At 37.8% G+C, this 25,671-nt stretch overlaps 2 protein-coding genes across 8 annotated transcripts in view; one reads left to right on the top strand and one right to left on the bottom strand.

Moving 5' to 3' along the window:
- The window catches only part of LOC139952114 (uncharacterized), a 215,447-nt gene extending 208,412 nt beyond the window's left edge, over window positions 1-7,035 (top strand). For 5 of the 6 annotated variants that reach the window (XM_071951290.1, XM_071951115.1, XM_071951370.1 and 2 more), the window contains 3 exons: window positions 334-512; window positions 2,438-2,485; window positions 3,356-7,035. In XM_071951290.1, the coding sequence (XP_071807391.1) occupies window positions 334-512; window positions 2,438-2,485; window positions 3,356-3,442 (314 nt within the window). In that variant the 3' untranslated portion in view covers window positions 3,443-7,035. Of the gene's footprint in view, window positions 1-333; window positions 513-1,334; window positions 1,364-2,437; window positions 2,486-3,355 lie in introns of all 6 variants that reach the window. The other variant, XM_071951205.1, reaches the window with a different exon arrangement.
- A 2,109-nt stretch (window positions 7,036-9,144) lies between these two features.
- LOC139940056 (uncharacterized) overlaps window positions 9,145-25,671 on the bottom strand; it is a 31,617-nt gene continuing 15,090 nt past the window's right edge. The window contains exons 3-11 of one of the 2 annotated variants that reach the window (XM_071936288.1): window positions 24,840-24,893; window positions 21,037-21,100; window positions 12,905-12,955; window positions 11,916-12,038; window positions 11,614-11,673; window positions 11,379-11,501; window positions 11,077-11,136; window positions 10,844-10,964; window positions 9,145-10,599 (exon numbers count right to left, since the gene is read on the bottom strand). In XM_071936288.1, the coding sequence (XP_071792389.1) occupies window positions 10,544-10,599; window positions 10,844-10,964; window positions 11,077-11,136; window positions 11,379-11,501; window positions 11,614-11,673; window positions 11,916-12,038; window positions 12,905-12,955; window positions 21,037-21,100; window positions 24,840-24,893 (712 nt within the window). In that variant the 3' untranslated portion in view covers window positions 9,145-10,543. The remainder of the gene's footprint in view (window positions 10,600-10,843; window positions 10,965-11,076; window positions 11,137-11,378; window positions 11,502-11,613; window positions 11,674-11,915; window positions 12,039-12,904; window positions 12,956-21,036; window positions 21,101-24,839; window positions 24,894-25,671) is intronic. The other variant, XM_071936295.1, reaches the window with a different exon arrangement.

Here is a 25,671-nt window from a genome sequence, read left to right as displayed (position 1 = left end):
GGGCCCTGGAAAGCACAGGTTCTCTGACAACTGAATGGGCTTTCCGGTAAAAACAGTGACAAATTAATAATTAAGTAAATACAAGATTTAAAATTTGTCAGCGTATCCTGTTTCAAAGCACAGTTTCTTAAAAATTTAAGCTAAACTAGTTTTGCAACAAATCTTTTAAGTTTATTTTTAACCTTTTGACTTGTGATGTTAAAAGTAAAACATTTTGAAGTACAGAAAAATAAACAAGAATCAAGCCAACTTTTTAGAAAGTTTTCTTGGTCCTATGTGCCGTTTTAAAACTGAAACGTGAAAATTGAAACCTATCCCATTGTTCCTACTCAGGATCCAGACGTAGTCGCAGTGCCCCGCCACGCTCGGCCACGGACAGTCACCAGACCAAAACCAACCGATGGAAAGATATATCACCGAGACCCAAATGTCACGAGGAGGGTGTCGAGATTAAAGTGTATGAAGTAGATGATGTCCAGAAGATCCAACAGCAACGACCGGATGCAATAAAGGTGAGACAAGCTTTTCAGTTGCCTAGCGAGAAATCTTTGTTAAAAACTTCCAAATTTGCATTTCCCCCCAAAACACCATCCTTATGAAATCATTTCCCAACACAATTAGATCAAACAATTTTTTCTCTTCTGGACTGTAAATTTTGATCAGATTGCAAACCACTGTTTTGGAAATGATCATCATCCTTATGAAATAATTTCTCAAAACAATCAAATCAAACCATTTTATTCTCTTCTGGACCGTAAAACTTTGATCAGATTGCAAACCTCTGTTTTGGAAATGACTCCATCCATTCTCAAAAAGAGTGAAAACGTGTCTTTTCAAGTTTTGAGTTATAAAGGGGCCATGTCACGCAAGAAAAAATTACCTAAACTTTTTGCTGTGACATGACCCTGAAGAAGAGGACCATATCTCTTCTTTTCTTGCTCAGTATCTTTTGTAGAATCTTTTGAAATGAAGCTTTTCATAAAACAAAATTAAAGCAGTGAACAAAAATGTACAATGATTATAAAAGCAGTCATAAATTTGAGCATATGCAAAATTTACATCAGGGATAAAGAATACTGTTTTTGTTTGATTGTATACTCCAGACTTTCCTGAGTCCTGCGATAAAAAGGAGAAAAATAAAAATAAATCAACATTGGAATTGTTGGTTTTCTCATCTTTATATTGTTTCTTAATCGTTGTTTCGTTGTACTCTATCTGGTGTCCTCTTGAAGAAATCTTCCACCTTCTCATCCGTCCTAAAAATCTCTTTTTTTCTCTCTCCTTGTCTTTATTGTTACTCTGTCCTTATTTTGCCTGGTTGTCAACCTACAAAGCACTTGGAGTCAAAACAGCAGACAACTTTGTACGTTAGTCAAAGCATTCTTAGTAAACACAAACTATTAAAAATCAAACAGTCGTGTCATGGTTCAAGAGAGGCATGTTAGTTCCCACCTGACGTCACAAGGTGTAAAATTGGCAATATTTGTTTTGGCAACATCTTTTATATGAATATTTATTTTTGTTGTTTTTTAAACGCACGTGGTCGGACATTGAAACAACTTGACTTGGAAACCAAAATGCATGACGCAGCTCAATTAGTTGCCCTTTAATCGATAACTATCTACAGACCGACTCCGACCCAGTAATCGGTACTATAGGTACGGCCTATCTTCATGCCATTCCAAACATTGGTGAAATTCTACGAATGTTGAACCATGGCTGGACTTAGTACTCCTCAATATATATAATTGGATTGAAGCTGAGTTTGTTTTCGCTTTACTTTTCAAGTTACTTTTGCTCTGCTTTTGAAGTTTTTCGCATATTTTGTTTTTATTTGTGTTGATATTTCATCTTTTTTGTTGGAATCGCATGGTTTGATAAGCTCCTCTTGTCTGTTACATTGTAATGTCGTCACAGGCTTTTGTTTTACTTTTATTCAGTTGTTTGATTTAGTCTAACAATAAGTGCATGAAAGAAAACTGCATTAGTTGTAATGATCACAAATGGTTGTCACAAATGTGTGTTGTTCTTTTTTAATATTATTCTAAATGATTTTGAATGCTGGCTAATATTGATTCTAAGGGAAGTTTAATAAAAACAAAGCTCCATGAGCAGCCTCCATTTCAATCCAATCTAACTTTAAAGTGATAAGGTTTTCCTTGCAAGCAATCCTAGGGTGTACTACACAATACAAGCCACTACAAATGCACTACACTGTTTTTAAGTGCCATAACACAACACCACTTCACCCATTGCACACACACACTCCAAACCCAATGATTGTTTGTTTCCTAAATCGCTGATAATTTGGAGTAGTTTCCATCCATCAACTCACGGCTCATTTCCTCTGTATTTTTCTCTCTCTCCCTCTCTTCCCCCCATTGCTCCTGGTCGCTCTTCACTCTTTCTACTTGTCCGTGACTGCTTGGACGTATAGAGTGATTCTTTAAGTGCAGAGGACAGGATAAAAGGCCCCAAGTCAGAGGTAAGAATTATCAATCACACTCGACTCTCTCCAACGTCTGTTTTTTTTTCTTTCTTTAAGTTGCATTTTTAAAGGGAAAGCACATCGTCGTTGGTTGAAGGATTAAGTAATTCCATTTCTCTAGTTTGTCATTTAACTGCGTTACAAAAAAATGCTCTCTTTTAGTTTATTGAGGAGAGCTTTTTGCACTCCACACATCAACTGTTTTCAACAACAAAAGTGAAATTAAGACACCACTTTCTAAAATTTTACTGTTCGTGTTGAATTTTAAGCGTACAGTTTCATGATTTGCATATTGAGTTGAAGGACTAAATTGGTGTTTTGTCTGTTTTAATTGTTACACGATTAAAGGAAAAGACACAGATGATCATTCCCTATACTGTAGATGATGCTTTTGTTTTTTCCCTTACTATACAATAAAAAAAATCCACTCTTAATTTTAAGGATTATGAAGGAGAAGCATCCCACTTACACTATTTGAAAATAAAGGTCTGAATCAATCTGTAAGAAATTAATCATATTTGATGGTATTGTTATGGTGAAAGCAATGTCAATAAGTTTTTATGTTTTTCATAGTTTTCAACATTCCATTGCACTTGACTGTCAAAGGCCAACCTGTAACGATTACTTTGTTCCTCATGTCCTTTGGGTCAAGTATCATCATTTAGAATGGTGGATATCCAGGGCAGACACATTTCAACAAGGAAATGCTAGATACAAAGATTTTCAACACCCATAAGAGTGATGACATCAGCAAACAAAATCTGGACCAGCAAAGTTGAACACACTTTTATTATCACATTTAAAATAAAATAAAAAGTAGATTTGTTATTGTTTCTAAAAATGATTTGTTTTCTTTTTTTTCTGCAGTGCACATTTTGGAAGAGATGGAGCCCAGCTCATCCCAGTTCCCTAAGACCATGGAGAAAGAGACAGCCATCTTGGAAGAGTGATTAATGACGCCCTCTATTGACTTGTATCACTCAACATCATCTGAACTATGGCCCATCTGGAATAGTCAATGCACAACGCAGCCTGGAAGCCTTTCACACATAACTACATACATGATTTAAGGAGTTGATGTCATCACCTAGTGTGTTACTGTTCAACTTAACCCCTGACCCCCGAGGTCACTATTCTCACATGATAAAAAAACAGATATGCCCCACAGACTCGCAAAGCTGTTTTCTGTTAACATTATTTACTGTGCTAGGTAAAACATGCATTTGTAAGACAAGGAACTTAACCCACTCTCTTTTGAAGTCACCTTTTGATGCTTATTTGGATTGGAGAAATATTGGAGGTGCAATGGTCATATACGAGGAATGCATATTGGATGGTAATCTCACCTCGGATGATACTGATGAGCCTAACTTTGACGACACTCTCCTGAACTCCTTGTCAAGTTCCATCGCGGAAGTGTCGGGAGGAAAAACTACCAAGTACCAAGTACTCTATTGACTAATGCTGCTTGATGGAAGACCTACAGGACAGGATCCTAATTGGCATTTGATTGAGGCAATCAATAATGATGTACTTGTACCATTGACTCGTGTGAACAGGTGGAATGAGGTACCAAAGAGCAATCATTATCTTGAGGGTCTATCCAGAGCCTATTACATGACAAGTCATTTGCAGGCCTGATATGATACTCCATGGAGGCGATTGCCTCAGTGCTCATTGACTTGGTGCCCTTGAAAGATTCCAGTAGAAATGTACGATTTTCTCATAAGGTGCCCTTTACCAAGGAGAACATTCCTTGGTGGCCTTGCCCTTTCAAAACCAAAACATACTGGCCTGCATTTGGTGATACATGTATGGACTGACCACTTCAACATTACTTAACTCTTTCAGTGCCTGCTTTTTATGGGTGTTTGCGTTTTGAACCTAAATTGCCCAGCTTTTTGAGGGGTTTTGAAATTGTGTGTAATTTTCTTTTTTTTTGTTAGAAAAAAAAAAATATCTTGGTGATTTGCAACACAAATTGGTGCATTGGTACATCCCAAAATGAATAGTATTTCTTGAGTGATAATGCCCTCTTGTGATAAACACGCACATTATATTGGGTCGTATATGTACGATTGGTTGAACTTTCGGAACACATAAAATAGATCGCACATGTACGACCTAGGCACTGAAGGAGGTAGGGCAGAGGAAGTTTTAAAAATGGACCCTGGTGCTCAGCTTAATAGTATTTCAGTTTTGTGTAGTTTCCTGGAAACAGTTCGGTTCAATTTAGGTTCATTCAGGGAGGTGGTTCAGTTGTGTTTGGCATCCTGTTTTGTTTTAGTTCGAACCACATGAAAGAAGAAAAAAAACCACAATATTATTATACCGGACGGTATGGGGGTGGTGATATTCCTGCACCTCATCTGCATATATCATGATTTGATTTTTTATGCGGTGCTTTCTCCAATATGCTTTAACGGTATTTAAAGGCAGTGGATACTATTGGTAATTACTCAAAATAATTATTAGCATAAAACATTACTTGATAACGAGTAATAGGGAGAGAGGTTGATGGTATAAAACATTGTGAGAAACGGGTCCCTCTGAAGTAATGAAGAAAGAAGTAATTTTCCATGAATTTCCTCAGATTTAGCATTTGAGGTCTCCAAATCAAGCATCTGAAAGCACACAACTTTGTGTGGCAAGGGTGTTTTTTATTTCATTATTATCTAGCAACTTCGACGACCGATTGAGCTCAAATTTTCACAGGTTTGATATATTATGCATATGTTGAGATACACAAAGTGAGAATACTGGTCTTCGACAACTACCAATAGTGTCCAATGTCTTTAAACTGAAGGTACTTTATAAATAATTCATCAAAAGTTCATTTGGTTTATTGGGTTTGGGTTTTGGCCCATCCTATGTGTATCAAGTTGCCCTCACAATCTCAGTTGTTTTTAAGACTGGATGTTTATTGAAACAAGTTTACTTTACTTCCTTGAAAAATGTTAATTTTTAAGGAGGTTCAATTCATGATGAAGCATTCCTAAAACATAGAAACCTAGCTCATAGGATGAATCTTTCACAGGTTAGTTTTTTTCTTTGTTGATAATGGCTTCATAAATTGGAGGACAGGAATACATGATTTTACTCAGAAACCTCCCCGAAATGAAAAGGTGGTGGTTGAAAAAAAAGTTAAAATTTAGCAGATCCGTTAGTGACTTGTTTAACAAATCACCAAGTGCAGTAAAAATTGCAAAGCAAAATTGGAAAAAATTATGTTTTGCAGATTTCCTGGAAAGGTTTTTTAGCGTAATTCTGCACTGTACAGGGTTTTTGTGAGGTACTGCAAAAACTTGGGCCCTCTGTTCAGGAATTTGTTATACTACCAGAGCATGACAGGTTCCTATAAATGGATGGATCACTCAATTTATTACATCAGGCATCCATTTGAAGGTCGTCATGAACCATTATACTTAACATTTGTTAAAGGTGAATCACTTGTACACCTATCCTCTCTTAATATTTATGCATGCATCATAATTTTTACCCAAAATGAGGCTATGGGGGCACGTTTTGAGTTGGCATTGTGACGTACCTCATGCATAAATATTAAGAGAGGCGTATTACCTTAGTTAGTTTGAAAACAAAATATAATTCTTTTTAAAAGAGTGTAAACAATCAGTACAGTATGCAATATGATCAGTACTCATAAAACTGGGTTTGCACTTCATACAAATGCATTTAACCCCAAGTTCAAACCACACATGCCACACAAGGAACGTTCATGACATGTGAATTTTGAACCCTGTATTTAAAGAGGTATGTGTAAACCATGTGTGAAGGCTTCCTTGTAATTGATTTCCTTGTGTTGATTTTATGAAATTAAACTCGCCCCTACTTGATCTTTCAGATAACTCATTTCCCCGTTTTTTCATGAATGCAAACAACACAAGTACCAACAACACAGACTGTATTGACACTGTGGTCTAATCGACAATTGAATAAACAAATGTTCTAATTGATCGAATAACACATGTTTCTGTTCCAACCAAATGTAGGATTCAACTTATTAAAGTTCTTCCATTCGTTTGAAAGTCAAACAGATCACATTTTGCAACAATACAGAGTGATTACTAAATGGAAGGAAATTGTGGATTCAGGTGGATCGGTATGCATTTATTGGTTTGAGCACGTTAAGATAGGGGTGGTTGACTCTATACTTATGAGGTCAGTTCGGTATGCAGAGGCAACTAACTTTATATAGCCAGGCTGCAAGATAAATACTAGAAGATTGTATAAGCTTATAGGATTTTTTAGCATTTTGTAAATAACATGTATTAAAGATGCAAAAATATTGCCTTAAATTATGTGACGTTTTATGGCGAGAAAGTGATTTATTAAATTAAGTTTGTTTTGATAGAATCTGTAAAATCCTGTCAATGAATTTATATCAACTTGTTAATAATGTAGATTTTGATGGCTTGGTACTCTTGGGATTATTTTAATGTGAGTAATGCTGTGTGAAGATGCACTGACTTTTTAAAAACTGACACGACCACCCCAAAAATGGTTTTCTTAAAATTATACAGAAATAACGTTCTAGATTCAGTTGAAGTGGTGTCTATAAAGAATGATACAAAAGTTTTGCTGGTAAACTACCGAATACCAGTGAAAAGGTCAAATATAGTAGTAGACATTAACGGAATTTGGTTGTATAAGGACAAATCATTTGTTGCATTTATTAACGTTAAAAGAAAAATGGGTCGTTCGTTAACATTCTTGCCATCTGGTAATATAATGTATCCAATCAAAACACAACAAACTACTAGAACAGGGTACCATTGATTTAATTACCCAGTCTGTTTATAAAATGTAAATCGACTCATGTTTATTATTAATTGTGTAGAGAGGAGAGGGAATGTGGTAAACTGTTTCATGGGTGTATGAACGAGAGGTGTTTTTTTTGTACATTAAAAACCAGAAGATTTGCTATTTTCATGTAAAAAGGAAATGGTAGATTAGTATTGAATATTGAAACGCTTCAATAAACGGATGACTCGTCATCGGAGGGTTAAGGTTTAAAATGGATATAGCAGAGTAAGGAGCGTAATTGAATACAGATTTATAAAGCGTTTATTTATGGCGCCAGGACCTATTTTATTGTGTACAGTTGTACAGCTAAAATGTAAATGTTTTGTAGATGAAGTTTAAAAAACAACTTGATGTATCCACAACCATGCGGAAACACTTTATACCAGTTACGCATCTTGCTTGGTTGCTAAGGCACACTCAGTGTTGTATTATTATAGTAGTCATTTTTAATTCATTTGAATGTACCTAATAACAGTCCCGGTTTGAAGGTACAGTATTATCCAAGGTAAATTAAAACCAAACATAAAGTCTTTTTTGTTGCAAAAGGAGGAAACTAACATGCAATCAAACTGTACAATAATTCCCGGTTTTTCCGTTGCACTTATGATGAAAAAAAAAGGAAATTGTTTGCCTGTAAACCTTACTTAACAGCCCCAAATTAACTTGGAAAAAGGATACAGCCATGTTGGGAAAAAACTGTCAAAGTAAAGGTTTGCGGTAGCAGCATCTAACATTATTACATGGTGTTACTACAAACCTTTACTCTATCTTATTTCTAGCATGCAACGCTTCAAATCCTACTTGGGAAGAAAATTATTGAATTTCATCTGATCGATTTAAAAATGGCCGCTTAAACAAGTCTGTACATTCAATGCTGAAAAAAGGTCATTTTGAAGTTATTAGTTGAACGCATGAGCACAGACTGTTTGTGTTCATGTGACGGCAACATCATCATAACTGTTTGGGTCGTTGCGTAAAATATATTTTGGGAAATAGTGCAACTAGGCTATGCTAAAAATACTGCAATTCTATCCTTCACTGCTTGTTAAGTTGTCTAGTTAACTTGTGTTACTAGTAGTGGACTTTTTAATTATCAAGACCGAAGGTACGATTATTGGTTGGACACGCAAACTTACCACACTGTTGACAAAACCCTCTGTTGCTTGTATTTTACTTGTATAAACAAAAACTAATACCAAAATGTGTTATTAATTTTAGCATTTTAACTTAAAATAATTTCAGGCTGTCTGAGCAACTGAAATGATATTGTGTTTTATAATTTCTTGAAACTTTGTTAATTTTGTAATGATTTTTCCTGAAGGCTTGTTTGTTGTCCATAATAAATTATGAACCTCATAATGCAACAATCCACGCAAGACAACTGTACTTCATGCCCCCCCCCCCTTCCATGCTGTGATTGTTATAGTGCATTGGGCTCCTACATTTTTATTATTGTATGAATAAACAACTTGTGTTCTTTGTAATCTGATAAGAGTGTGGTAAAGTCCTGTTCTTGTTTTTGCCTGTATGATTTTCAGGGTTTCTTTTATTGGGCATGGGCCAGATTTGTGCAAGTTTTTGCCCCTGATGTCTCAGCTAGCCCTTCATCTAAGAAAAGGAGTCGTTTGAAATTGTATCATACCAATACCAACGTTTCTTTAGACTCTTCACATGAATCTTGTTCCCCCCTCGTTCTAGGATCGCGCATGTTTCAAGAGGAATGTGCACTCCAATCAGTTTTCCTGAGTAAGCCTTAGGTAAGGAATATTAACATACAAAATTAATACAAACTCAAAATAAATAAAACATGATTTTGTCAAGATTAACCACACAAGAACATTCAGACACTTTTATTATTATTTAAATTTAATTTTTGTACAAAATTACAAAATCGACATCTCATAGTCATGACCATCCAGTAAAGTTTTAGAAAGGTATTTACACTCATCTTGTGATCTATCTCACAAATCCTTGGAGACAAAATTCCTGAATGTCATCCACAAGCAAGGAAAATCTGCTGAATCAATTTAAGTTTTATATCTTTTGGGAAGACAAAAAAGCTACTTCTGTAGAAAAACATAAATACTTCTTTAACAGAGGTAATATAGTCCCCAATTTAAATATCAAGTCATTCTATTTTGCGCAAAACTAAAAAACTCCCAAGTAGCTTTGAAACAGACGGGAAAGATCCTAAAGTACCAAAACCGGGCCAGGGAACTTAGTACGATTTGGCAGTTGAAAGTGAAAGTATACCATGGTGGTTGGAGCACTTGGCACCATTTCAAAAGCTTCTGTTACAGAAGGTGGCGTTTTTTGGAACAGCAAGGATCCTGAGAAAAACCCTTGAAGTCTAAGGGCCTTGTCACAGGAGGCAACTCTAGCAGGTAACTTGAAGGCAACCAACTACAGTGCATGTTACAGGACCACTTTGGTAGCACACGAGTCAATTTTAAAACTTTTTCTTACGATTCACAAAAGAAAAATGTTAACAATCGTATATGGGAATGCCTTTTTTTCTTTGAGATTGCCTGGAACTGGTTGCCCGTAAATTGTCTGGTGTGACACGACCCTAAGGCTTCGGGACAAAGCCCAAATAGAGGAGTTACTGGCACAAAGGAAAATGTTATCTTTCTTTTTCATGCTGTGTGAAAATATGAATTAATAACAATGTAACTTATACCCTACATTCTCCATTTTAAAAATGATCAAATGCGCCTTACAACAACACACATTCAAATTCCAAGAAACTACAAAGGATAAGAAAAGAACCCGATAGCAAACAAGCACACACAAAAGTTTATAAATATTCCCTCCAGAAAAGTTTTTAAGTTTAAAAAGTTCAGCCAGACCAGCCAGGGACTAAATATTAACATTAAAAACTTAAGACATTACTTTGGCTATAATAAACTTGCTTTTAAATAAGTAAAAAATAAATTAAATACCGCTAAAATACATTGACCCACCTCACCTGGCAAGTATAGTTCAGGGGAACATCACTGTGGTAGCAGAGGGGAACATTAACAGTTAAACCTTCAGCTGCAGGGACCAAATCAATACGGGAAATAAGCACACACAGGGGGGAAAAAACGTTCTTAGCACTTTGTCTGGAAATTTATCTTGCCATTTTCGATGGGGCAAAAGCTATTTCAGTTATCTTTTCAAGATGGCGGATCGGGAGTGTTGGCTCCAAACAACCTTGAGTGACGACCTTGAATTGTTCATCTATTCATCTTACATACTATACTGTATGTATCCATAAAAGGCTCCACATGTTTCATCTAAAGGCCCTGAAAGTTTTATGGAGCATAGATGTTGATCAAGGCGAGTGTTATAAAGAACAGACAAAATCCGTTCAGAGTTGACCAAGATATAAGCAAAAAAAATATTATGGGCCATGGGTTGCTGCGTGCAGTGTTAATGTGTCTAAATATTTAGGTGTACCCACTGCCCTATTTAAAAATAACCCAATTAGGCTTTATAAAATCCACTCAAACACTTTTAAATACTATTAGCGACCATAACCACGCGTACCTTCATCATCATAATGCTGAGATAGCTGCTTCTTCATCTGATCAAGCTGGAACATCCGATCAGTTAGCACCTTGCCTGCACAACTGTTCTGAACGTGCTGATCTATTTTTCGGGGAGTTCCCTGTGGAAAAGAAAACACAACAGATTTTATTACACAAAGGAAATCGCATTGAAAGTTGGTTTCGCGCCAATCATTTCAAGACACAATTATGAATTAAATAAGCAATCCTTACCCAGAAAGTGCATCCATAACATTTATAAGGACATATACGTGGTCCTTCATCTGGTTTCACCTGTACAAAAAGATAAAACAAGTGTCTAGTGTTATTTTTTATCATTATAGTGTAGAGATTAAGAAATTCTCTTGCAGGTGCCCTGTTTACTGTGTATGTAAATTTACTGCCGATGCAAATTTAACATCTACTATGAATACAAAATCTGCATTGAAAGACTACCCAACAGATTGCAAGATAAAACCTGTCCAAAAATCTGTCCACTGGTTTGTTAAATACTTTAAGCAACCATAAACACACACCGCTTCATCATCATCATGCTGAGATAGCTTCATCTGCATCTGATCAAGTTCAAACATCCTATCAGTTAGCACCTTGCCTGCACAACTGTTCTGAACGTGCTGATCTATTTTTCGGGGAGTTCCCTGTTGAAAAGAAAACACAACAGATTTTATAACACAAAGGAAATCGCATTGAAAGTTGGTTTCGCGCCAATCATTTCAAGACACAATTATGAATTAAATAAGCAATCCTTACCCAGAAAGTGCATCCATAACATTTATAAGGACATATACGTGGTCCTTCATCTGGTTTCACCTGTACAAAAAGATAAAACAAGTGTTTAGTGTTATTTTTTAACATTATAGCGTAGAGATTAAGAAATTCTCTTGCAGGTGCCCTGTTTACTGTGTATGTAAATTTACTGCCGATGCAAATTTAACATCTACTATGATTACAAAATCTGCATTGAAAGACTACCCAACAGATTGCAAGATAAAACCTGTCCAAAAATCTGTTCACTGGTTTGTTAAATACTTTAAGCAACCATAAACACACACCGCTTCATCATCATCATGCTGAGATAGCTTCATCTGCATCTGATCAAGTTCAAACATCCTATCAGTACGCCTCTTGCCTGCACAACTGTACTGAACGTGCTGATCTATTTTTCGGGGAGTTCCCTGTTGAAAAGAAAACACAACAGATTTTACTATAAGGAAGTTCTCTGAAAATCATAGTTGGTTTTGCACCTACCATTTCAAGACGCAATGTATTAAAGACACTGGACGATATTGGTAACTGCAAAGACCAGTCTTCTCACTTGGTGTATCTCATCATAATATGCACAAAATAACATAACTGTGAAAATTTGAGCTCAATTGGTTGTCGGAGTTGCGAGATAATAATGGGGGAAAAAAACACTCTTTCACACAAAGTTTTGTGCTTTCAGATGCTTGATTTCGGGACCTCAAAATCTAATTCTGTGGTCCCATAATCAAATTCAAATATTTTAGTGGAAAATTACTTCGTTCTCGAAAACTACGTTACTTCAGAGGGAGCCGTTTCTCACCATGTTTTATACTTTCAACAGCTCTCCATTGATTATTACCAAGTAAGTTTTGATGCTAACAATTATTATGAGAAATTACCAATAGTGTACAAGGCAGTGGACACTATTGGTAATGACTTAAAATAATTATTAATATAAAACCTTACTTGGTAATGGGTAATGGGGAGGTTGATAGTGTAAAACGTTTTGAGAAACGGCTCCCTCTGAAGTGGAGTAGTTTTCGAGAAAGAAGTAATTTTCCACAAATTTGATTTTGAGACCTCATCAGATTTAGAATTTGAGGTCTCGAAATCAAGCATCTGAAAGCACACAAATCTGTGTGACAAGGGCATTTTTTCTTCGACGACCGATTGAGCTCAAATTTTCACAGGTTTGTTATTGTATGCATATGTTGAGATACACCAAGTGAGAAGACTGGTCTTTGACAGTTACCAATAGTGTCCAGTGTCTTTAAATAATGAAGTAAGCAATTCTTACCCCAAAAATGCATTCGTACTGACACAAGCGTTGTTGTTCATCAGATTTCATCTGTACGAAAAGATAAAACAAAATTTTTCTTTTTTTTCCTTTTCTTTCTTCATTATAGTGCAGATTTTAGAAATTCCTTTTTAAGTGCTTCGTTCACTGTATACTTATCCTATTAATTAATGCATTAAGGATCAAGAACAAAATATGACTGGTTTGACATTCACACTGATGTGTGGTAAGCAGCGTGTACTATGTACGCGATCCTATGGGGGGGGGGTGAAAGAACCCCAATAACAAACATTCTAAGACTCAGCACATGGTATTAGTGCTGGGCGAATAGTGAAATTTTGTTATTCGGATACCGCTGACCAACTATCCGAAATTAACCGGATATTCGAATAGTTTTTTTCGCCGCTAGAGGGCGCTATAAAAAAAATAAAAAATAAAAAAATATAATTTTTTTTTTGTCGCTAGAGGGCGCTGTTCGTTTGTGAATGAGATCTTCTGGGCGGATTGATATTAGTTTTAGACAGTGTCACTCGGTTCATTCATAAAAATGACCGGATCTAATTTAAAGATGGCGAGTTGCTTTTTCTTTTGATCGTGGATGACTCTACGTGAAGGAAAACTTTTGTAATCTTTGAACAAATTACGTCAGAAATGTCATTGTTTTGACTCTTCACGGAGGTGAGCATAGTTAAATACTTAATTTATGCTGTTTTATGCTGTCTTAATAGAAGTTTCATTAGGATTCAGACAAAACATTCATGTCAGTTGTCGCCCGACGTCCGCGGATATTCGGATATTAAAGAATATCCGGTTACTTGGTTGTAATTACAGAACTATCCGGTTTATAAATAGCTATTCGCGCCCTATGCGGATATCCGGTTAAGAAAAAAAAGGCATTCGCGGTTACGGATAGGAAAACCTATTCGCCATTAACCGGATATTCGAATAATTCGCCCAGGCCTACATGGTATACAGTGTTATCACTCATCAGTGTAAAACACAGAAGCAGAACTGGTGAGTGTTTGTGTATAATCCACAACATAGTGCTGTTCATGAGAGGTTTATACTACATGTACAGAGTGGTTAAAGACGGTGACATTGGGTCTGATTTTCTTCTGAGATTATAAACAACAAATATTAATTGCAGTCTGAAGATCAATTTTTTGCATTAAAAAAAAAATAATAAATAAAATAATTATTGAACTATCCTTAATACATCTTTATACTCAGATACGAATAAAACAAGCAGACAAATTATATTTTGATTGATTGCCACAGCCTCTGAAAACTGTTTTATTTCCATAACAAAAATTGTGAAGGTTGCCGAAAAACTTATGGCTAGCCAGTCACACACATAAAAATAGCTTAGGGTACACATGACCCCACAATTGTTTCATTTCATTCATTCATTCATAATTGGTTTATTATTTTAAAAACAAATTCTCATGGCGACCGGAGGTCGAATTACAGGAAAATATACAGAGATTAAAACATAGGAAAAATCACACTATTTCACATTAATTAAGAAATAATTGATTAAGGAGAGACAAATATTTACAATGTCTAAAATAAATTGTTCTGAAAGTTGCGGGAAAAAAAGAAAGAAAAAAAAAAAAACCTGGATAAAAAATATTGTTGGCAAAATCAAAGGGCGCATAAAAAGCTGCATTATATTGCAAATCAGTTATTAAAAAGGCGTGTGAGGTGAGGGAGAGGGCTCTTTCTATAGCGCTCTGTTCGGCATTTAAACTGACCCAGAAGTCCGGAGTTCCTAAGTTGGTACCCACTATCATACCTCTGTGGCAACAGGCGCTTTAGGACTGATGAAGGGAGAGTTTTGGCAAAAGATTGGCACAAGTGGTTACGACGGCATACCAGTGTTTCAATATTGCACAATTGTAGAGCGTCTGAGTAGCGCATGTAGTCATTGCCAAGAATAATTCTGCATGCGCGTTTTTGCACCCTTTCCAGATCATTGCATTGCTTACTTGACAAAGCACCTGACCAGGCGGGTGCAGCATACTCCAAAATTGGCCGCACAAAGGAGGTATATATAGCAACAAGATCAGATATGCTTAGGTAATGATACTTCAATTTACGAAGCATGAAAAGGCGGGAATTTGCACGCTTGATCATTGAGCCTACATGCATGTCCCACCTTAAGTCGGCTTGAATAAAAACACCTAAAAGCTTAATAACTGCACATTGTGTAATAGTTTTGTCATTTAGAGTCAATGAGAGGGGATCTGGCTGGTTCCGCGAGAAACAAATGTCCATGGTGAAACATTTTTTCACGTTGAGTTGCATTTTGTTGTCCGACGACCAAACATCCAGATCAGTTATTGCAGATGGGAGGTTGGATCCAACACTGGCATCACGGGTTTCAATGACAGTCATGTCATCAACATATTTGAAGTGTTTTATACTTGTATTGTTCTCTTTGAAACCGGCATCGTTGATAATTGCCAGGAAGATAATGGCACCAAGCTTAGTGCCTTGTGGGACACCTGCATTAGTATGGGTCCATTCCGAAAAGCAATCGAGGTATCTCACGCACTGTTCACGATTAGAGATGAAATCACCGATCCATGCGGCTAAATGTGGTGGAACTCCCAACTTGAGGAGCTTGGAAACTGCAATTGTGTGGTCGATGTGATCAAAAGCCTTAGAAAAGTCAGTGAGAAGAATGGACGATATAGATTTGGGTAGTTCAGCATTAGCATGGAGAGTGTGAAGAACATCAATCAAACAGTGCGTAGTGGATACGTTCTTGTTGTTTCCGAACTGGGCGGGGTCGAGGTTGGGTTTAATCGACGCCATTGTTTGTTGAGCAATGAAGTGCTCTGTCACTTTGGCAAAGTGATCTGTGAGGGCAATGGGTCGCAAATTGTCTATGTTGGCTGGTGAAGTTTTGGGCACAGGGACGACAATTGCCCTCTTCCATTGTGCTGGGACGATAAGCTGAGCAAACGAGGCGTTGATAATGTGAGTCAATGGCTTAGAAAGTTCATAAGAATACTGTCGTATAAATCTAGCCGAAATATTATCGGGGCCACTCGCCTTTGTGCTGCTTATTCTCTGAAGTTGTTTGAGCACCTCCCAAGGTTGGACAGGAGGGATTGGTTTGGCTGGAAGGTAGGCTGGCAGTAAGGATGTATCAATGGGTCAAGGTCGTTACCGACTGCAGCGAACTTTTCACAAATAGCAGACGCTATGTCCTTGTGAGCTGTGGGGTCAATATTCTGCACATGGATGTTGCGATTTGTGCTCGTGCCTGTTGTAATTAGTCGAACTTCACGAAACCATGAACTCGAATTTGATTTCTTGAGTCGCTCGACCTTGGTTGTGTAGTGTGTTTTCTTGGCAAGTTTGATTTCATGATTGATCTTGTTCCTGAAATACCTCCACAGCGATTGTTGGTTGCCATGGAAAGCGCGCTGACGCTTGACGAGTGATTTGATGTAGGGTGTCAGCCATGGTTTGTCAGTGGGGTGTTTTTTGACTGATTTCTTCGGAAAGTAAGTGTCTAGCACACAGTTGAGGGTTTCATAGAACTCCGTGCATTTTGCAGTGACGTCATGCGTGCTGGTTACTTCCAACAAACAAATCTGTTTCCCACAACAAATCTGGCCAACATGGTGTTTTCTACACATGATAGAAAAATTAGAAATACAATAGTTTTGACTTGCCTTCAGGCTCCACTCAAAGTTGCCCTACTTGCCTATTCCAATGCAAAGTACATGTACATATACATACCTGTTCATACGCATGTATATCAAGCAAGGCTATATGGTCCCCAAGCAAAATCATGACATACATACGTATGGACATGTATCAAATGTACATGTACTTTGCACAGGAAAAGTGAAGTAGGACACGTTTGAGTGGAGCTTGAAAGCAAGCCAAAAATATTATATCTCTTAATTTTTGATATTGTGGAGAAATATAAAAGGGTAAATTTTCATCGAAGTTCGTTGCCGGGTCACATGATCCACAAGGTCAAATTCAAGGTCAAAGTAGAGGTCAAAAGGTTATCATACCTAAACATGTTCCTACAAAAGAAATAAAGACATTTTTGGAAAGCTTACACAATTTCCTTTCCAAAGACACCAATGTCAGTTGAATGTCAGAGGTCAGGCGCATTTTGACTGAAATCAACAAGAAAGAGCGTGCCATAGCGCGAAAACCGTTTATCGGATGGAGCTGAAATTAAAAATTTGAGCTTGTTGAGCCACGATTACCCCATAAACCAAATATGAGCAAATTTGAAGAGGGTAGGGTTTAAAATTGCCTTTTTTGGGGGTGATTTGACACGGAATGACCCAACTGGCACCTGGCCAAACATATATCTGCATGCCCACCTGACTCCAATCACGTGGGCACACAGTCAAAATGCACTAAAACAATTATTGAAACTAGTCATACCTTACACAATGAGGTTAACCCATCAATCAATTAATTAAGTTGTAAAATTCCACCTTGAGACATGAGGGCCGACTTAGCCCCTAGGGAACCTCAGAGCGCTAACACAACTTATTGTTACAATGGGCGTGTAAGTTCCTTGAACAAGGTGTACAAAAAGAAAGAAATAATTTGACAAAGTACTTTACTTGCAACTATAACCCCAAAACAGAAACACTGTGTGAATCCCGTAAAAAACGCCAAACCGCAATGACAAGTTAAGATTACTGACAAGACCTTTAGGGTGGGAGTGGAGGGAAATTAATTAAATTGTGTGAGTATAAAACTCACACAGCCTCTTCACTTCGAAAGGCAGTGACAAAGTGACTTTGAAGTGAAAGCTAATCCCGCGCTAATTAGCCCGTCCCCAACATTGCAAGGTAAACAAAAACATTCATTGGCCAATGTTGTCCTATTAAACACCCTATTGGCTAATTGAAAACACACACAATATTTATGCACAGAGGACTGTAATTAAAAACCCAGGCATACCAACATATTTGCCCGCGAACAAATTACCTAAGTTACTCAGTATTAGTGCACGGCACCTGGCCGCGCATCCCTGCACACAAGGGAATTACCCCTTAAGCTTGTACAATTTTAACCGCACTTTGGCAGCACACGCACTGTGTGTAACTACACTTTCGCCCAGTGTATAAAGCATTTTATCCTTGAAAGATAAAATGTGTTAATGACATAAGTTTTGGTGGGGAAACAAATAATCACTTTTCTTTGATAACAGGGCCCAATTTCATAAAGATTGTGAGTTCACAAATTTGCCAGCCCAATTTTCATAGAGATTTCAATAGTGCCACGGGTTCACAACTCATTATTTGCTAAGAATTTTTTTCTGCTTAACAGCTTTATGAAATTTGGCCTAGATCTCCAAAAACAAATAATACCTGGTTAAACCAAAATATATTGCTTTATATGTTGCAAAGGATCTGAAGCTGATCTGCCGAGAATCAGCCAGATGAGGTGGGCCAACGCCAACAAATCAGAAAACAAAACAAAGTTTTGCTCAAGGTGAAAAATAAATTACTACGGAAATATTTCTCAAGGTAAACAACAACAACGGAAACTTAAAAAAGAAAATAAACTTTTCAAAAATTTGCATGGTAGTTTTAGCTTTATGTGCCATAGAAAACTGTACAGCAACCACAGATTGCCATATCGCGCTAGTGGGTAAAAAAAAACGAAACGCAATCTATAAAATTAAATTTGCACATACAGAGCGCAAACTTGCAGATTGCACATGCTTTTGCTCTCTCAGCAGATTCAGCTGACAATTCGACAGTTCTGCAGAGCGCAGAACTTGTATTGCACCACAGTTTGTCTCGATTCGTTCAGCAAATTCGTTGAATTCGCTCCACCAACATTGAGACTCAACACAACAGGCACCAGTCATTAGCGTGGAGGATTTTGGACATACTTTTTTTTTTTCCTGGAACACATTTTTTTTGGGGGGAAGCGATTCCGTTATCTGAGGTAAAAAAAAAGGCCTCCCAAAATGTTTTTTGTTTTGTTTTAGGGGTGGGGGGCGGGGCTTTGAAATATCTCACGCATAGCTGGCCTCTGAACTTAGCATCTCTGCATTTGTTGATGTCTCGTACTCATAATGTGTTGTGCACCACTATGATATAGATGTCATAGCCGAGCAGTTTAGAGCTCTGAATTCAAGATCTGGGCCCAATTTCATGGCTCTGCTTACCGCCGAATTGTGCGCTTACGATCGCGATTCCCCGCTTAGATGCAAGCGCCGAATTTCTGTGCTAGCCTTGTAAGCGTAGAATGCCTAGTAACGTGAAGTACGCACGCGCAGAAGCCCAAATTCGCCGCTAACCCATAAAATACGCTTGCCGTAAGCACAGAATTCCCTGCTTCCGTAAGCGCCGATTCTGTGCTTACGGTAAGCAGAGCCATGAAATTGGGCCCTGGTGGTTAGGTCATTGGAACTAGTTATTGTTAATTTGTCATTACTATGTATACAAATATAATAACATTCTTTTCAGGCACTGGTTGCTTTATTCTCCTATGTCGCATTATAGAGCTATTTATACATTAGCTCTGTGTATGCCATCATTCAACTTTCATGCTTCCTTGCTCTCATTTTACAAAGTTTATTTTTAGTACAGATGCAGAGGGGCCAGATTTAGATTTAATACAAAAGGATTCCAATGCTATCGTGCAGCAAGGAACAAGTAGGTGTACGTGCACACCATGCATACGGTTCAGGAGGGCCTTTGTTTAGCTTCTTAGAAATTAAAGGGAAGCTGTCAGCCCATGGTCACATAGGAACATTCATACATTTTGCATAAAAAAGTTTTGACAGTGAAACACTGCACTGGGGAAGGATGGCAAGAAATAATTTCATTTTTTTTAAGGGAGAAAACAATCAAAAGGCTGAGAAAATTGTTACCAAAAGGGGCATTAAAAAGTTTTGATCGTTTTTGTAGATCAAGGTTTTGGCCATGACATGGATCCCTTCTCACAATGAATGAAAATTGATGTAATATAATTTCCCTGTAAATTAGAGCTTCATCAGTCGCCAAGGTTTTGAGAAGAAAAAAAAAAGTGAAAATCACAGGGCAATGATTTTAGAAGAGTTGCATATACGTTGTGCATGCTAAAATAATTTTCAGCGCATTGAGGCAAATCTTTTTTTTCGTGGCATTTTTTTTTAATCATGCCTCAAACATGACAGCACCTTAGTAAGTAGTATTTTAGAGAAAGCTTTCTGCCATCATTTTCTTCAAACTGTGTGAGTTTAATGTAAACCTGTGGACAATGTGCTCGGATCGCACACAAAAAAGTACCCAAACCCTTTCACAACATGAGGATTGTTTGCACACCTCCATGGATTCATTTTGATCCCCTGAATAAATAGCAATTATTTTTTTATGGATTAAACGAAAATCTGAAGACAGCATTTCCACATCAAATAAATCCATTGAATGTTTTAACATCCTGATCCAATGTGAGGGGGGGGGGGAGGGGTGGAAACAAAAATTAGGAAGAAAGCTTAACACTGAAAAAGAAAAGTGAAATTTTGGGTTGCACATTGTTATTGAAAACATCAATTTTTATGATAATTTGTGCATACTTTTTATACATAAATCACATGCAAACAGGTAATCTACCTTTCTGAAAAAGATGACCTACTTGACTGTATACTTCTGCAATAAATTTGAAATGGGCCAAAATGCTCACATTGTAGACAATTAAAACCTTTTAAAAGCTTATAACCTAAAGCATTAGTTTTAAACATACATGTAGATCATCAGATCAAAATGCTGACAATATCAACGTGTTTTTTGAAACAAAACTATACAATATGAAAATATTCCTAATCCTGGGAATGCGACAATTAAAAGAATCAGTTAAGAGATGCTGTTTCCCTGGGCTTGATTCCTGGCTGTAACTGCAATATATTGTATGACTTTCACACCCAAACAAATATATTGACAAAATGAGGAAAACACAACTATCCTTGGCTGAGGTGGTTGAATATATAGGCCCTACCACCACGTAAAAACCAAAGGTTTGAGGGTTAAAGTCCAGTCCAAGACAACTTTGTTTGTAACCCCAAAATTATTTATGTTTATCCAGTCAATTTCCCTTTCGGTTTATTACCTGATAAAAAAAGATGCAATGTTTTGTTTTCTTCTTACCTCTTCAGCTTGGACATCTGCATGAAGTTCGACGAGCGTAATTTCCTCCGTGCAGTCTGGACAGCTGAAGGAAAAAACAGTTTTAAAATTTCTTTCAAGTAGGCATGATGGCTTATGGACTGAAGTAGGAACATGTTTTGTTGAGTACAAGGGCTGACCTTTGTGAAGGTACTACTTTATATACACACAGCGCATTAATATACTGTGACCTCAATACGTCACTAGGTCAATCCAGGTACTCTCGCTCCAGTAAACAGTAATCTTGTATATGGTATGAATCAGTCACGTCAATAATAAATCATTACATTACTCCAGAATATATGTCTACCGATATAGTATTATTACATGGTGGCAGCGGTGGGATCAGGCAAGTGTCTCATCAAGTTTTAGCAATAACTGTGTACAGAATTTGATCCGATTGGACAGAACAAATCCAACGAACGGCACTGCTGGACGGACACATTCCGCCATTTTGACACGTGAGTTACAGTACATGTAAATCAACGCTACGTACCATACGTGTATCACGTACCGGGCACAAAAATACCGCAGCATGGCAGTATAACAATTCCATGCAAATTCAACAGTGGGGAGTGGATAGACGCAGAGTTCTTCATTGCTGACGCAACAGGACCTGCAATTATTGGACTGCCAAGTTCACGCGCACTCAAACTCCTCACGATGAATTGTGCCATACGTACACCCGCAACGCCAACGCCAACGCCTAAAGTCGCAAACTTGGGGCCCATACGCAACAAGAAGGACCTCAAAGCCCAATATCCGGATCGATTTACCGGTATTGGCAAGTTTCCTGGTCAATTTCACATTACGCTGCACGAGGACCCCATCCAGCTCAAGGATGAAATGAAAGCCGAACTTGACAGGATGACAGCGTTAAATGTAATAGCCAAGGTGATAGAGCCCACAGACTGGGTGTCGTCCCTTGCATTTAGCAGGAAAGCCAACGCGCGGTCCACGGATTGATCTCGATACGACCATATACGCCGTACAGTTCTCTACAGACAAGCTTGCAGAAATGCAACGCCAGACACAAAGTGACAAAACACTACGCCTCCTCAGTGAAACTATCGTCACTGGGTGGCCGGATGACCCAAAACAACTACCCAAGTGCATCCGCCACTACTGGTCCAACCGCGATGAACTATCGGTTGATAACGGTCTCGTCATCAAGGGCGAACGAATCGTCATCCCTGAGACAATGCAAAGCAAAGCATTGCAAAAGATTCACGCGGGACACCAAGGCATCAACAAATGCCAGCTCAGGGCCAAAACGTGCATCTTCTGGCCTGGCATCAATAAAGACATTGAACAATTGGTAAGCGCATGCAGCACATGCCAACGACACCAAAAAAGCCAACCCGTGGAACCACTTATTCCTCACGACATTCCACAGTGACCGTGGCATACCGTAGGGACAGACATGTTCCACTACAACAACGCCGAATACTTGATTATAGCGGACTACTACTCAAAGTACCCATTTATCAGGAAAGTCAGTGGACGGTGCACAAGTGCCACAGTCATACGCCTCACGAAACAGATCTTCAGTGAACTAGGCATCCCCACGAAAGTAATCAGCGACAACGGCCCACACTACGACAGCCACGAATATCGCAAATTCGCTCGTGACTGGGGATTTGACCACGTGACATCAAGCCCCAGATATCCGCAAAGCAATGGTTTTATTGAAAGAGCCATCCAAACTGTCAAAGCTACATTGACAAAAGCCCAACAGTCCGACATGGACATAGATCTCGCTCTACTTTGCCTACGCACTACTCCGTTGGACAATGTTATTCCCTCACCAGCGGAACTACTACATGGACGCAAACTAAGGAGCAACCTTCCTATCAAAATTCGCAACACGGTACCCCAAAAGGACGCAATTCATCAACGCCTCGTCGCTCGTCAGACTAGTCAGAAAGATAACCATGACAAGTATGGTGTACGTGCCCTACCCCCTCTCAGTGTAGGCCAGCATGTTAGCGTACAAGATCAACAGTCTGGCAATTGGTTACCTGCTGTCGTGAAAGACAAATGTCCAGAGCCCCGATCGTACATGATTGAAAAACAAATCGGACATTCACTACGACGTAACAGGAGACAATTACGCCCACGGGACACAGAGAAGAAACAAGTCCGTTTCACCGACACATCACCAGTTGAGCTTCCTCAACTAACACCTACTCCCAAACCGCAGGAAAACAAACTTTCCCATGGACAAAACAACTCGGAGAAACCAGACAGTAACTCTGATCAAACTTATCATACACGCACTGGTCGTGCTGTGACAAGGCCAAAACGGCTTATCGTATCCTAAAGAAGGAAAATCAGAACAGTGACATTTCAAAAAAACATTGAAAAACTCAGTTATTACTATTGATGTTACCACTGCTATTTTGTTGACAAACAAAAGTTGTTGACAAACAAAGTTACTGCTGTTGATGTTTATCATTTTAACAAAGTTACTGCTGTTGATGTTTATCACTTTTAATTGTTGTTGAACAAGTTGTTACAAACCGTTTTTATTGCATGTTGTAAAAAACTGGAGTCCACTTAAACCCCAAACAACTAAAAAGTATGTTCACTGTTCTTGCATATATGTGACAAAATTTATATCATTGGATCTCGCACATTGAAGTATTTTGTACCAGTGTTCCCAATTTTTATTGATTCCAATATGCCTAAATAGTCCTTCATTTAGCAAGCCATTTTAGTATATGAATTCCTCGAAAAAGGGAGGATGTGAAGGTACTACTTTATATACACACAGCGCATTAATATACTGTGACCTCAATACGTCACTAGGTCAATCCAGGTACTCTCGCTCCAGTAAACAGTAATCTTGTATATGGTATGAATCAGTCACGTCAATAATAAATCATTACATTACTCCAGAATATATGTCTACCGATATAGTATTATTACAACCTTGTGTCGTGCCAAGCAGTTAAGAGCACTGAATTCAAACTCTTGTGTTTCTTGATCGAATCCTCAGCCGTGACACTTCTGTCTTTATGCAAGACACTTAACCATTGCTCCGTCCTTCGTAAAGCCGTTGGTCCCATTTGTTATGTAACGCATGAAAAAGAACCCAGAGCACTTATCGAAAAGAGAAGTTCGAAATCAAAATTGAAAGTTCCTGGCTGTGGCTGCTGTGTGCGCGGTAGCATCTTGTCATGCTTGTAAACCCTTATATTAAGATGCTTAATAATTGGGTCTCAGAATTCATCACTGCAATAACCAAAAATTTTTCCAAAAGTTTGTACATACTCAGCACCGAGTACCTTGTTTGGTAGATACAAGTGCTATAATATAAGACTTTGATATTACTAGATTATTATTATATATTATTTTATTTTATTATTATATTAAATTATTTAAAAAAAAATATTACATTATTATTATGACCTACAATATATATCATGTGGGATAAAATGTCATTTTGTACTCAATGGAATCAGTGATGCAAAATGTAACATAATAAATACACTATTAATTTTGGTTTTTACCCATATACAACCATTTGTGTTACACTCAGTACTTACCCGAGTTCTGTAATAAAAATCACAGGCCTATTACTCGGGTGGAATTCGAACCCATGACCTTTGCAATTCTAGAGCAGTGTCACACCATTCTACCTCCATGGTCACACCAACTAGACCACCGAGATTGCCCGGTGGCTAGAGGCAGTCGAATCCTATGTTTAGCAGCGGGTACTGCAAACAATTTAATTATTTATCCCAACGCTTATTTAACATACATTAAATAAATACACTCACACAAATATCTTGGAAGACTGACTTCCTTCGCCTGGCTGTTGTTGGCTTAGAAACCTGCAGTAATAATGAATAAACAAACAAAAAACATTCTTTTAGCCTGAACAACTTCAGAAGAATGAGAACACAATAAAAACAATAAAACACCACCTGCACGCCTTTGTCTAGAAAAAAACTGTTTGTGGTCTAGTAAACACCACCTCTCAACTAACAATTTGCCTAACAATTTGTCTGCCATTTATACCTCTGTACCAAACAATCATTTACAAGTACGAAATGCTATTCACATGATCAATGACAATGCACAAAGGGGTTTAATCTCTGTGGTTGCTTTTGAAAAAAGCACTCCAATGTCAATTTAAATTGTGATGTACTAATTTTAAGAACCTAGAGTCCTCATAAATGAATAGAAAGAAAACAATTCCAAGTCTCTAACCACTTGTTTAAAACAATGTAAAATGTCAATGTACTCTACAGGCATACCCGTACCCATTCCCGAGCAAAATTTTCACGCCTGATCTCCGCGATTCAAAAACAGGGATGCGATTTTTGGAGGAGGTCTTGATCACGGAAACTTCTTCACACAACGCAAAAATTTGTGATTTTTTTTACACTGATGCGATTTCATTGCAAAAAGTAAAACGTGGACTATGGAGATCTGTGAAACTGTTCCACTCCCAGAAATGGAACCTTACATCCAGGATGTCACTGGAGTATTCAAAAGTAAAATGTTATCTAAATGTGTAAATCTGTAAGCTCTTATTTCAATCTTGGTGTGCTTAATTTGTTTTAAAAAGGTCTTAGTTTATAGGCAACATTAAAGAAAGATACAGTA

Source organism: Asterias amurensis, chromosome 1, assembly GCF_032118995.1.
Source record: "Asterias amurensis chromosome 1, ASM3211899v1".
Taxonomy (NCBI): Eukaryota; Metazoa; Echinodermata; class Asteroidea; order Forcipulatida; family Asteriidae; genus Asterias; species Asterias amurensis.
The sequence above is the reverse complement of the archived record's forward strand: the minus strand, read 5'-3'. Positions and strand labels throughout refer to the sequence as shown.